A 13,868-nucleotide genomic window follows, 5' to 3' on the forward strand; every position below is an offset into this window, starting at 1 on the left:
GTTTTTCGGGAAGTCATGCTTCCCATATTATTATTGCTGGGTGGATCAGTTCTTTACTAGACCACCTTAAGCTGTATCTTTGTTATGGTTTTTGTTTGTGTTTTACGATGAAATTCAGGTTAGCTTTTTGAGCTTGCCGGGGCTGTTTTGTGCTCTTTTTTAATATTTCTTTCTTTTTTTAAAAATCTTGATCACTCAAGTATCTGTATACACAGATTTTGTGCATTATATACATGTTTAAGGTGCGCAATTACACACTGGTTAAGTCATGAAATTAACACATGAAAAAAAAAATACAAAAACACATCAAAACCATGCAAGCCTTTTGATCTTTTAAGTAAAATTCTTAATTAAAGAGAGGATAGGTCAGTAATTGAAACTACTAAATGCAGGTCCATTCTGGAACTCTAAGTTTATCTACTCATGACGATATCGATTACTTGAAGTTCTTGCCTTCGTATGTCTGACCAAACTGCCAGTTAGTATCAGTGATGTGCCAAGAAGTAGAACTACGTCCATCACCGGCTATGACTCTAAAGGTAAGAGATTCACCAACTAACATAGCATCTGTGACCCAATTCTGACCCCAATCTCGTCTCATTGTTGTCCATTTTAACTTCTTGCTACCCTTAACCTTCACCATTTTGATATCTCCTGCGCCTGCTACATTCCACACCAATACCTTGTTATAATAGGGGTTCCCCGATATTGTGAATCGAATCCCTCCTTCTTTCTTGCATGGAACCCTTCGATATTGAATAGGAATGATACCGCCAGTTAAATCGGCTATTTGACTGAATGCGGGTTGGGAAAGATCGAAATGAACTGCTGATTGTGAATCCGGGCAAAGGTTAGTTCCAGTAACAAAGACAGAGGGTTGCCCTGGCTTGCACCATTTCTGATCAAGACACTTGACCTCATAGCAGGAACCACATGCCAAACCATCATTGTACAGTGACGGGCTTATTGCAGCTGTTAGTTGACCGTATCCGCGTTTGCTTAAATCCTCATAACCGCATGATCCTCCTGCGCGCAGAATTATTATCAAACGAGGTAATGCTGTTGCGTTAGTCCCAGAGGCATAACGAATGAAAAAGTAAAACAATAATAGTGCTTCCTTTCTTTTAATCGTACGTACCGTTAGTCCCAGAGGCATCGGCACCTCCATAGAACGTAGCCTGACCATTGCCCCATGGTCCTGGCTTGAACTTGGGTTTATGATGCTTGGCAATTTGACCTTCTATCGGATCAGCAGCAATAAGGCTCCTAACTAGACGAGGCTCGGATCCAGAAACATTGACAACAAGAAGGGAGAGAAACTGAAGCAGCAGCAATCCTCCTGATAAGAGAATACGCTGCTGCATTGTCGAAGACGACAATGACATTTTTGAGCCCAAGGGGCAAAACGTGCCTTGGCAAAAATTGAGCTCTGAATGGTTTCTCTCTCTCCGCAGCACTTAATCCGGCTCCTTACCTCCTACCTACGCTACTTTATTGGTATGTCGAGTTCCGGTTGAATGATATTGGCATATATTTATAGTGGCCAGATGAGGTTGGTAATAATTTAGCTGGAGGAACGTAATTCTCTCTTTACCTCCCTTACTATGGAAATGTCCGAAACTGAAGCCCACAGCTTTTCTAAATTAGGCAAAACCTTATTCTGTTATATGGCATAAAACCAATCAGTCTTACCATAAACATGCCCTTATTGAAAAGAGTGGAGATCTTCCTTGCTTGCAAAGCAAACTCCCTTTGTTTTTAAATCGACTTATTTAGAATCCATAAAGAAAATTCCGAACTTGTTTGTAAACAAATTTAACTGATAGTGATACTCGGTCGCAAATAAGCTATAGTTACTACGCTTGTGTCTCGTGGAATTTTAAATTTTGCTCCAGCTCACTAGTACTTGTATATAAGCTCCTTGTATGCATCCTTGTTCTTTGAATAATAATCAATCTCCGCCTGTGAAAAAAACATGACTTGCAGTGAGGACGAAACTTTTAAAGAAAGGAACATGAAACACGACAAATACTGTACCTTGCGAACACCAATAATAGCTGTGACAAGTTTTTCACCAATAAACTCCTTCAAAAATGCATCTTTCTCTAAAGCTTCTACAGCTTCGCCTAGATCATTTGGCAGTCTTTGAAGTCCTTTGACATTAGCCGGATTGGTTACTGTTCCATAATGATAGTCTAGATAATGTCAAAAACTGATAAGGATATTAAATGTATTGTGAATGAACTAGATTGTGAGAAGACATACAAACTGGTTCTGGCAAGCTAAGATGTCTCCGCAAACCATCAATTCCAGAAGCAATTAGTGAACCCAATCCTAGGTGTGGATTGGCACAGCCATCGAAAGATTTCAGCTCAAAGTTGCTGACAAAACCATCTGCAACTCCTGGTGGGCATGCAGTCCTCAATGGAGCTTCCCTGTTTTCAGTTCCCCAGCAATGGTATGCTCCACTCCATGTATTCGGTTGAATCCGATCATAGCTATGCATTTAAAAATGAATAAATCAATACACAGGCAGATTGAAAACTTACAAACTCATTGAGATTGCCTGTCTGCAACCATAACCAAGGAACTAATAATTTTCAGAAATATCTAGTCCTTCAGATTAGCATCTCCTACTGATCTGAAGAATGTCAATGTTAAATGGGAAGTTGCAGAAGAGTTTATTGCAATGTTTTGAAAGCTGACACCAAAAAGGTGAAGAATACAACCTGTTTGGAAGGGGAGATACAAATGCCAAGACAGAAGAAAGATGACCAAGAACTCCAGCCATGAACTCCTCTGCAATTTTGGACATTCCATACCGTGATGATCCATCATTGGATCCCATAAACACATTATTCCCATTCTGTGATAGACTTAAATGGACATGGCATCCAGATCCAATGTCATTCAAAGCATACCTGAGAGAGTACAGGATGATAAATATGTGATGTAAAGAAACGAGCGTTCAACGTTCTCAAGAAAAGACATTTACTAATGAGGAATGGAAAGGGATGGATCCAATTTGAGATTAAAGTAAATACTTACTTGGGCAGGAAAGTTGCCAGTAAACCATTTTTTCTTGCAACAGCTCTTATAACCTCTCGAGTATATACTAAGTTATCCGCAGCAGAAGTACATACTGCATGCCCTGTAACTATCTCAAATTGACCTTTGCCAGATTCAGCATGCATCTGTATGATTAGCAAAGGTATCACTCAAATAATTAACAAATCATTTATAGAAGGAAAGCAACAACTTCAAAAACTTATCTTAGCGTAAAGAGATTTTCTACTTCTAAACACTTGTTTTGGTGTTTATATCTATCATAAAATGCCACGATAAAATATTTACTGAAGTACATGGATAAAGAGATTCTGGTGACACTTGACTAGAATTTTCACGGATATCCACCCAAACATAAACATAAAATTAACATGGATATGTTCTACCTGTTCCACTGTAATATTTATAGACTGGAGAGCTGCATTTACTTCCTGAAGAAAAGGGGACGCAACATCAAAACTTTGAGTAGAACTGTAGGGTGTGTGGTCCAACGGTATCCATTCTTCTTTGCCATCCCTATGTAAATGCTTATACAATTGTGATCATCCAAATCAAATGCATGCAACGAATAACTAAAACAGAGAAAAAAAAAATAGTATACCTTAATACAGCCTTAAAAAGATAAAACTCGTTTTCAAAACCAGCATTCATTTCCTGTAAGCAAGTTTTATCAGTTAACCATTGAATGAAGATTTGTTGTACAATGGACTTGACAAATACCCAACACAATACCAAGTTAAATTCATCTTTCAGGACTTTTGACGCCCTTCGTAAAGTCTCTCTTGGACAATATTCCCAAGCTTCACCAGGTTTAAGTTCCATGTCAGCCAAAACCATTTCCTCCTGCCGAGACCTGCAGGAAAATAATAATGGCTTAATGTGCTTATATCAGTTATAACTAATATCAACATGGACAAAGCTGATAACCAAAATGAGACAGATAAAGCCTATTAAACAACACATTTTTCTAACCATGGGAGCGTCCTCTTGGTTGACAAATCAGGCATTAGTCTGATTTCACCAGTGCCAGTTAGATTAGTTCCATCAGCTGGACCATCGGTAAATGAAGTCATCCCCATAATTGCAAAAGTTAAACCCACGCCCTTATGCCTGACAACATCATAGAAGCGCTTCGCAGGGATTACCTGAAATGAAAATTTAAAATTGAAGTGCTTTACTAGATCACAGTAATCCCATGTCTTCTAAGGTATCAATACAATCAAATTTAGTTTAACGCCTAAGGGAAATCTGCATATTTAATACCGAAAAAGGTACAATTTGTATTGATTCTAATACGCAGGCGCCAAAATGTAGTAAGTCAATTGTCAATCCTCTTCTTTATAGAAACTAATCATCAAATTACCAACTTACACGACATCGGTGCTGTCCAGAGGCATCAACAAAGATAACCCGAACAAACACAATACCCTGCTCCGGTACATTAGCTTTTAGTGTTTTAGAGTCATGAGGTGTATCATCGTTTGAAGATGAAGATTCGATAAGCTTTTGGAGCTTGTAAAGTTGAATAGCATTGTTCTTAAAAATGTCTTTGGCTGCTTCCACAGCTTCAGAAATTGTAAGGTCACCATCATCACATGCATCCCGTAGAACGGATGCCACAACTTCTCGTGCTCTCTTCGCACCTGAAGAATCAAAGGAAATACATTAAACAACTACAACACTAATTAACTGCTACGTAATTTGTTTATACTTGATCTCCCATCAGGTTTATCAAAGCTTTCCAACTAAGACAATTTGTGTTGCTCGCGAGCCTTAGTTAGAAGAACAATTTTTGGTTATAAAAGAATCCAGGCATACCTAAATAGAAGGTTTCTGGAAAAGCATAACCATCGCTGCTGAAAACTACCTGTGGATAATTCTTTGTTTTAGTTTAACTATAGTGAACAAAAAGAGAAATGAAAACTTAATTGGAGTATCACTGTATATTTTCCAAAACATAGTGAAAGCCCGATAAATACCAAGACGAGTCAAAGGAGAAAATGACACACAGATAAACATTTAGACCAGAAATTTGACCAACGAGGTTAGTTTTAAATTATTCCCAACAAACTGGGACCTCAACTATCAAGTTCAGAAGAACAAATCTGAATTTTGGTATAATTTCAAGTATTAACATGGGAACATATCATGAATGTTATTCCCACCTACAGAGGTCAACTCATTGTGTTAGGCATCTTTATTAAAGCATGCTGATAATTGGTGATCACCAGTAAAGCTGCTTGCCACATTTTCCTAGTGATAAGATTCCTTCCCAATTGGAAAAATACCCCCCTAACATTCTCCACTGTTACGAGAACTGATGGACTAATACTCAAATTCTTACAACCCCAGCAAAGCTGTTTAGATAGTAATGTACTGAAAACTTTCGATCTGATTATAGCAGTAAATGTAAAGGTGATGCAGACAGTAAAAGCGCTCGACATGTTCTTACCTTCTTTGTTGGAGCTAACTCTAATAATTCTTTTACTGATGATATCATCCCATGAATGCTAAGCTTTGGCACTGCCAATCCGAAGTCAAGGTACACCTGATTCCAAATCCATTACATGGTCTAAGAGGGTACCCAAACATTAAAATCAATCTTGCCCATGCTTGCAATATGAAAGACCTCGAACCTGAGGATAGACAGATGCTAGATATGATGCTTCTCTTGAAAATGGATATGATGCGTGTAGAAGCACAATATTACATTTTGAATATCTCTTATCATCAAGAATAGCCCGTAGATGAAGGGGATTACTCAGCCTTAAGTCCAGATCCTTATCCCCGAACCTGGTACCGTTTTTCTTAACCGTGTTAATATTTCTCCATTTGAAGATTAACAAACAGAAGAAAAGGAACATAGGTGAATCAGGGCTTATATTACACAATTGCAAAAATCGGTACATCAACATAATCAGATAGTAACTGGAGACAAGTAGTTCCAAAAACCAGATGTGTCACCTCAAGCATATAAGGTTAACAAGTGTGCAGAAAAGAAGATGTTACAACTGTATTACCCTGTATGTATCTGTATCGGCAAGTCAAAACTCAGGGCAATGTCCAAACTGCATGTAAATATATAGTCAATAAAGCTCTTATTCTGGATGCGGATAGGCTTTCCAGCTGCAAAGAGACATAGATAGGAATTAGCAACTGATACCATCACCACCTGTAAAAGAGTCATGTAATAAGGCATCTATTACCACTTAAAGCTTCAAAAAGTCCTTCTTCAGCATCCTTCTTACTAACATTTGGATTAATCTCTAGACCACTTCGATATGCAGCTATGCTCTTCAAACCAACGACTTGATTAGCAACTGTAAGAGGTGTTAATTAAGGAAACAAAATCAGACAACCAAACTTCATTTATGAATCACAGACGATTTTTATTACACCCATATAATTTAAAGGCCAAATCTGGTTAACATTGTAATAATAAATGCAAATGAAACACGATCAGATTTAAAAGGATATGATTTCATATTCGTTGCGAAGATATAAGTAAACAAATCCAATGTCCATTTTGAACCATTTGGTATTTCCTGAAAGAAGAAAACAACTGCTCTCGTCAATCAATTATTTGTATAAACCAGCTATACAACTAAGTGGTTCGCCTTCAATTTAACCCACATAGAGCAATTATATTTGATCAAGTCACAAACATTACATTGTCAAATGCCAGCTCATGCCAAAACTGATAAACACAAGTATATTTACAAGATAATGGTGACCAAAACCACCATTTGGATAATAAAAATACTAATGCAGGATTTATAGTTGAACTAGGTGAATTCGCAGGCGGCAACTCAGAGGTCTACTAGACTCTCATAACCCATTTGGAATGGTTCTCATTAAAACTATCACCCACATTGTAATCACTCCTATGAAATTGGAAACCTATAAATAAATGATTACAAAAGTAGTCTACTTACCAAGAAAATTGACTGTTAATCAAAATGTAACTGTTCCAGATTAAGACAATTGTATAAACTTCTAACTTAATTTTAACAACATTGAACCTAAGTTACCTAACTAGGAGCAGATACATTAAGAGGCAGCAATCCTAGTACTCTTTTCTCTGTATATTTGAATGTAGACGAGTTTCAACCTATGATGAATATTATCAACCAATGAATTTACCACCATACTAGCGAGCATATACGAAAATCTAGGTACATAAAGCGAAAAACACATAGACATGAAATTGAGAAATACATTATCAATAAGAATTGTAAAGTTTAAAATGTCTAAAAACTCACATCATTAAGAATCTTCTCAGCAAAGTATTCAATCCTTAAGATTCTAGCAACAACTGGTGCAACACTCTTATGCCACTCGAGATCATGCATTTTATCAAACTCAAGTCCATCATCAATTAACAAGACAGAAACTTTTGCAGCTTTAAAGCATTCTGAACTAATCGATTCCAGTCCAGCTGATTTCCTATATTCTTCAATACCGTTCAAAGTTTTCTCACAACCATATAATTCTGCAATATCTCTTATACTTCTCTGTAAATTCATCAAAAAAAATCCAAAAAATCAGAAATTTGAAATTCAAGTCAACTTGTACTGTAGTAAAAAAAGTAGTGAACTGTAGAGTTGGAAGAGTGAGTGAGATAGTTCAAATACCTTGAAAGAAAGAGTATGAGGAGCAAAAGATAAAGCATCACCATCAGCTTCAGAGAAACATTTGATGAAAGGAAAAGTTGAATTTATAGATACTAAATTATGAGCATGGTTATCAACTATATCCATTTTCTCTATTGTTTCTCTTATCACTTCATATTCATCACCATACTTCTTCATCTCTCTGAACTCTCTAACTCTAACTAACAATCTCTCTGTCTGGTTAGCTGAATGACTTTGATTTCTTGATTTTGGGGTGAACAAACTGAGACTTTTTCTGTTTAGTTAGGAGAATGTCAAAAATTTTGTCTGTTGATTCGGTGTGTCATGGCCATGGAGATAACACATAAGAAATGTGATACGACACGCCTTTCTTCTTCAGTGTTCCAATTTTACCCTTATATTAGAATGAGAATTGCGTAGAGACCCAAAGTTGGTTAATGGGGAAATAAGTCAACAAGTGTATTAAAATGAGGTTGGACTTGGGTAAATGTGCACTGGCCGGAAATCCCACTGATCTTAGCAAAGTTTTGTAGGTAACCTAGGCTGGTTGAGTATACTAGGAGTAGTAGTTTTTTTGTTTTTTTTTAGTGGTCTCTGTTCCAATGATTTAGCATATAAAGGGCGGTCATAATGAGGCAAGTTGAGCAATCTCAATCGGATTTATCGGTGAGCTATCCTATTCTGATTCCCAATCTAGTAGCTCATTGATTTACTCTGGCATCACCGAGCTGCCTGCTTAAAATCCCTCGTGTAGCTTAAACAATTATAGATGAATGTAAAAACAACCGAAAAAAACTGCTGTACAAACAACGGAAAAAAATCACAAAATTGGTCAATTAACCCAATAACGATAATTCCTGGGTGAAAAAAAATATGTAAAATTTGATATCGTTTAAATGGACGAGAATGTAAAAATAATCAGGATGTAAACAGTTTCATCCTACCCATTTTCAAATACTTTTTCTTATTTTTAATTTACATCAGGATGCATCCAGTTTCACCCTCGCTATTTTTTAAATTTAAGCCAGGATGAATCTAGAATCATTCTTGCTATTTTTTTGGTGTCTTTTTCACCCATACTAATTTTTACTCGTCCATTAGAATCATGTTTTAAAAATATTTGGACAATTGACCCAGTTTCTCTAAAAAAATCGTTTCCTCACAGTTTTCAGAATTTGTGGTCCCCGGTGGACCGTTCCCTTCAGAAGTTTAACAGGGGCCCACATATAATCTGTCTGACGGTTTTTTTTTGTTGTTTTTCACACGGTCTGTTCAGATTTTTTGAACTAGAAATTTAGATTTGACAGCGATATTTATCATAACATGAAAAATAAGAGTCACTGGTTATCCGATGACATCATATGGGTACTCAAAATCATTTTTTTAGATTTTTGTTATAGGGAAAGCTGATTTGTTTAGGGGGAAGCTAAAATAAGAGTCACCAGTTATCCGAACTCAACCATACTACCAAAGCCAAACTCAAGTTCCCTTTATCTGCTCAGCATCTCAGGCTCTAAAACAGCTACCAACCCAACAAGTCTCGATGCCACTACCATTGCAGTAACATAAGTTGATCTACACAAACAACACCAAATCCAAGCACAGTGACATCTTATTAACATGCAACTGCATCTTCTCAGTCCAGTCTTGCTTCAGCTTCATATCATCTTCAGTTCAAGAACTTACTGCAAATAAAACCCTGACTCCTAAAACCTTACCATTGCACTCTCTAAAATCTTCATATGCATCCTTACCAGCCTAAACGTACATCTACACTTCCCATTCATTCTTAACCCAGCTATCAACAACAACTTCATTGTCATACCTCAGTCAGACAACCTTACTTCATAATCTCCTCATCCAAGACTCATTCTTCTCAGCATCTCTTTCTTCATTCCTATAGCTTATCTTCATCAGCAAGCCCAAACCAGCCATCCATCCAAAAATATCAAAACAACCATTCTAGTCTTCTCATCTGCAATTTCCACAAACATGCCACCAGATTCATCACCACAGACAAATTCACCTCCATTTTGAAATCAGACTCAAACCCATCTCTAATGTCATCCTAACCAGATTCAAAATCTCATTAACTCATCATCCTCAAGAGCAATTGAGAGAAACCCATGCCTTTAATGCCTTCCAGGACTCTAGAATCACATGTGTTTTAGACACCTATCAAATTCCCTCATACTTAGACTTTGCTAGTCCTCGAGAAAATCAAATAAAATTAGATTACAACAACTTCATTTCGTTGAGGTTACAGTCAAACTTAGCATGTGTGACAATCCTTTAAACTCCTAGGTGTCCCTAGTGGACGAGTTATAGTCTCGCGAGAATTCACTAGAGATATACCCATAAAACCTGCTTTTCCAACTTACAAGTTATCCGAAATGATAGCATCCAACGCGCTAAGAAGACATAAAGATTATACACACTACTCATAAGAAGTTAAACATATCAAAAAACACAATCTCATTCTGAAAAGTTGAGATAGAAATAACCATGCACTATGAATGAATTCAGGTTCGGTAGTGATCGATAGTCTCGACTCTGTCTCACCAGAAAGGATTTTATGAAATTTCTCTTAATAATAAACAGATTTTTTATGGGTTGCACATGCGTCCAGTTAGGAATGAAGAGAGAATTCCTGCGACACGTTGAATGGTAGGAAGGAAAAACCCTCCGAATTATTTCAGAAACCCACATCTTTTAATAGTTTGAAAACTCTTTTTTCTGACGACCTTTGTCAAAGAAAATCAACCACTTAACGAAGGTGGGAATATGCTTACTTACCTTATTATCCGTTCAACGTGCAGTTAGCACCAATCTCACAGCGTCCATAGAAACGTCTTCGGTCTTCAATCCTTGTCTTCGTCTTCGGTCTTCAACTATTGATGATGACATCTTGAACTTCGTAGAATCTTGGGAATAGGATTATTTCTTCAAATTCCTTGTTTCTTGAAACTTTATTTTGAAAATTTCTTTTTCCATTGGCTTTATTGAAAGAATACAAAACTAAAAATGAACTAAACAAACCAAAATATGATAGAATGAATTTTTCTTATCTTTTTTTTCCTTCTTTTTCTTTCCCCGGCAACGGCGCAAAAATTTGATCGTTGTCGTATGCGTCAAAAATAATATTACTTTCTCAGTACTCAAAATATATTATAGAGCAAGGGCAAGAAAGGATCGTTCCCAGAGAGAGGACTAGGATTATCGTTTGTTTCGGTTTCCTACAGTGGGGGGATTTTCTGATTTTTATGTATGTAAAATAAAATAAAATAAAAGCAAACAAGAAAATAAACACGCAAATCAAGGATATAAAGATATTGGTTAAGGATTCGTTTTCATTCACAAACATGTTCTTGTCATAATAATTAGAATTGATATTTAATCTCTCACTATCAAAAACCCTAGGATACCTTGATCGCAAGAATATCCCGCTAATTTCCTCTTGTCATCAACAAACACATTAAAATATGTGAATATGAATTCTACCAAGGAAACAACCTAACGTGTAAAAGCACTAATCAAGTTTAATTCCCGAGGAGCAATAAGATTGGTGAAATAAGGCTAATAATCAATACAATCGAACGTGAAAAGCGCACTAATTCAATTTAACATAAGTCATGATTCATATATGATTATAAGGATATATCACTACAAGCTATAACCATATTTGTGCTACTTGTATTCAAGTATTATCCCTTTAACGTATAATAAACCCTAAATTAACATTAGATGTAATTACGAGTTTTACCAATTTGCAACTTGAAAACACAAACAATCAATCATACATGCGTTATTTGCAGTGAATCATAATCGATAATACGGAGACAAAACTAATCCATCAATCAAAGAAACATATATATTGTGAAATCAAACTATTCCATAACCAATAATAAAATTTAGCTAATATTCATGGAGTTCATAACAAGAAGAAAAAGAAAGGTTTTCATGTTTCTAACCCTAGAACAAAAGTAGAGAATAAAAAGATAATCGAATTTTAACAAGGATAAGTTCCTTTTTATATTTTTTTCATTCTCCATCCATCTCTGAACTTAGGTCACTCCCATCTTCCAAAATTCCTTCCTCAACCGACCCATGAGTCAAGCCCAGTAAAAACAGTCCAAGTCCATAAGAGTCATTCCTGGATCGGTGAGTCAACTCGTCATACTCCGATTCTGACAGAGCTTCCTCTGTTTCAGAATGATCCAGGACAACTTCAGGCTTGTTACACTTTTGTTCTTCTGCATAGTCATATTCATCTGAACCCCATACAATCACCACACATTCGTTCATTTACCAGGCCTAAGCTTAACTTCATGCATACAGACCATGACAGCAAGCACCAACACCATTCTGCTCTAATAAAAGTCCGCAACACAAGTGCAACCATTTCTTCATCTCCTTAATCCTGCAGCTGTAACTAAACTGCACCATCTCAATCCCTTGCAAGTGCTCAACAGAATCAACCACCTGGTTAACAGCTGCAACCCTTTATGACCACCACAATAACTATCCTCATCAACATTGTTCATGTAAGGACCCTCAAGCACGTCAACGCTATGATACCGGTCAAGAGACGATTAAGCCGTTAATGACTCGAGTAGTTAATATAGATTTTAATTAATAGAAATTAATCTAACGATGACCTAGATACGAACTCTAGATGGGGAAAAACGATTTGTTGGTTTTTTAGAGAATTGAAGAGACGGACGTGTTGTCGAGACTCCTCAACCGATCAAACTGCTCAACCTCACACAGATACACTACAAAGGGAGTGCTTAGATTCGAAAGATCAATCTGTAGGACTCCGGCCTAAACCAAGTCAATGGCCGTTCTAGAGTCAATTCGGTCACAAAGAGGGAGATGGGTTGATCTGTAGGAGGGAAGCTGAGAATTGTGTGGGATCAATGATGATCAAGGATTGTGGATGTGCTGAAGGTTTCTGCAAGTTTTATGTGAACTGTTGAGTTCAAAGTAAGTTCTGGTCGATTGATGGAATTTCTGAGAGTGATGACTCGAAAATTGTCTTGTTTCAATCATGGATCCAGAGACTTATTTATATTTTAAGAATAAACACATTGATCCCTATAAGTGTGACGGTTTCTTGAGTGAAAGAGTGGGAAAGTGGGAAATCGTGGTGAAACCAGTTCCAGGTCGTGCGGAGACTTGGTTAACCGCCCACCCACTACTTTGTAACTCCTTCAACTGTTTGCACGACTTACTCACATTTCTCATCGTGGATGAATCCACGTGTCGTAGGCCGCCAGACCAAAACCCTAATTTATATCCCCCATGTGACGTGATTGATGTCTCATGAACGTGGAGTCTGCAAGGCAGACGTGTATTAGGTCAGTAGTTGACTTTATTAGACAATGAGTCTAAGTTTTGTTGAATTAAGCATGAATGACGAATGCTCAGTGGTTTATGGATTGAACATACGTGTTCTTATGTTGATATTGCTCGTCTGAGCAAATACTGTTAAATTCGAGCAACTGAGCAAGTATTGCTCGATTCGACGAATTACTGAATATTGATGGTTGGATCAATATTCGAGCAACTGAGCAAGTATTTCTCAATTCGACGAATCACTGAATATTGATAAATTACTGAATATTGATAGTTTGATCAATGTTCGAGTAACTGAGCAAGTATTGCTCAATTCGACGGATTATTTATTGGTAACGTGACCCAATAAAATATTAGTTAAAATATTGGTAGACTATCAAATATTATATGATTAATCCATATGTTGATTGCTGAATCAACATAAATTTATTAGTGTTTGAATCTTGCTCAAAATGATGATTTGTGGAGCGTTTATTTGAAACCCTAACTTTTGATCAATTGTTCGTCAATTGATGAATTGCTGAAAATATGTCATGAGTGATGGAGGGACCGACCACATGAGATGATTGATAGGTGTCATAAACACCTTAATGTTTATATGTTATCTATACTTTCTTTGCGAGTTTTCTTGTAAATTATGTATCTTATGTTTACTTTTGAGTTATTAGGTGCAATGGAATCTTTTGGAACAAAAGAAGAAGAAATAAGAGCGGAAAGCGCAAAGCATCATTCCACTTGGAGCTAGGCCAAGGATAAGGAGTTGCTGAGGGAATCACTAAATGCATTCATCATATAATGAGGGGAAGCCAA

The 13,868-nt window shown here is 36.8% G+C and overlaps 2 protein-coding genes across 3 annotated transcripts; both read right to left on the minus strand.

The window, feature by feature from the left end:
• Window positions 1-294: 294 nt before the first annotated feature.
• On the minus strand, window positions 295-1,507 carry LOC113298708 (expansin-A9-like). The gene is made up of 2 exons (XM_026547522.1): window positions 1,139-1,507; window positions 295-1,026 (listed from the first exon to the last, which is right to left on the minus strand). Exons 1-2 carry the CDS (start codon window positions 1,383-1,385, stop codon window positions 437-439), a joined length of 837 nt encoding a protein of 278 aa, XP_026403307.1. The 5' UTR covers window positions 1,386-1,507; the 3' UTR covers window positions 295-436.
• Window positions 1,508-1,658: 151 nt separating this feature from the next.
• Window positions 1,659-8,024, minus strand: LOC113298706 (protein fluG-like). 2 transcript variants are annotated; one of them, XM_026547520.1, is made up of 18 exons: window positions 7,701-8,024; window positions 7,329-7,580; window positions 6,544-6,611; window positions 6,276-6,388; window positions 6,087-6,192; window positions 5,703-5,859; window positions 5,519-5,614; window positions 4,885-4,933; window positions 4,438-4,709; window positions 4,039-4,211; window positions 3,799-3,919; window positions 3,668-3,720; window positions 3,453-3,582; window positions 3,049-3,194; window positions 2,730-2,921; window positions 2,266-2,498; window positions 2,038-2,177; window positions 1,659-1,962 (listed from the first exon to the last, which is right to left on the minus strand). In XM_026547520.1, exons 1-18 carry the CDS (start codon window positions 7,875-7,877, stop codon window positions 1,900-1,902), a joined length of 2,541 nt encoding a protein of 846 aa, XP_026403305.1. In that variant the 5' UTR covers window positions 7,878-8,024; the 3' UTR covers window positions 1,659-1,899. The 2 variants fall into 2 exon arrangements, with proteins under 2 accessions (XP_026403305.1, XP_026403304.1); XM_026547519.1 differs by having other exon boundaries at window positions 6,273-6,388.
• Window positions 8,025-13,868: the final 5,844 nt, after the last annotated feature.

Source organism: Papaver somniferum, chromosome 7 (assembly GCF_003573695.1).
Source record: "Papaver somniferum cultivar HN1 chromosome 7, ASM357369v1, whole genome shotgun sequence".
Taxonomy (NCBI): Eukaryota; Viridiplantae; Streptophyta; class Magnoliopsida; order Ranunculales; family Papaveraceae; genus Papaver; species Papaver somniferum.

Bases quoted from the DNA above. Each gene is read 5' to 3' on its own strand.
- LOC113298708 (XM_026547522.1), bottom strand. From the start codon at position 1,385: ATGTCATTGTCGTCTTCGACAATGCAGCAGCGTATTCTCTTATCAGGA. The intron at 1,027-1,138 runs GTACGTACGATT...TTCTGCGCGCAG, and splicing joins CGATGCCTCTGGGACTAACG to GAGGATCATGCGGTTATGAG.
- LOC113298706 (XM_026547519.1), bottom strand. From the start codon at position 7,877: ATGAAGAAGTATGGTGATGAATATGAAGTGATAAGAGAAACAATAGAG. The intron at 7,581-7,700 runs GTATTTGAACTA...ATGAATTTACAG, and splicing joins CTCATACTCTTTCTTTCAAG to AGAAGTATAAGAGATATTGC. The intron at 4,710-4,884 runs GTATGCCTGGAT...TTGATTCTTCAG, and splicing joins TCCAGAAACCTTCTATTTAG to GTGCGAAGAGAGCACGAGAA.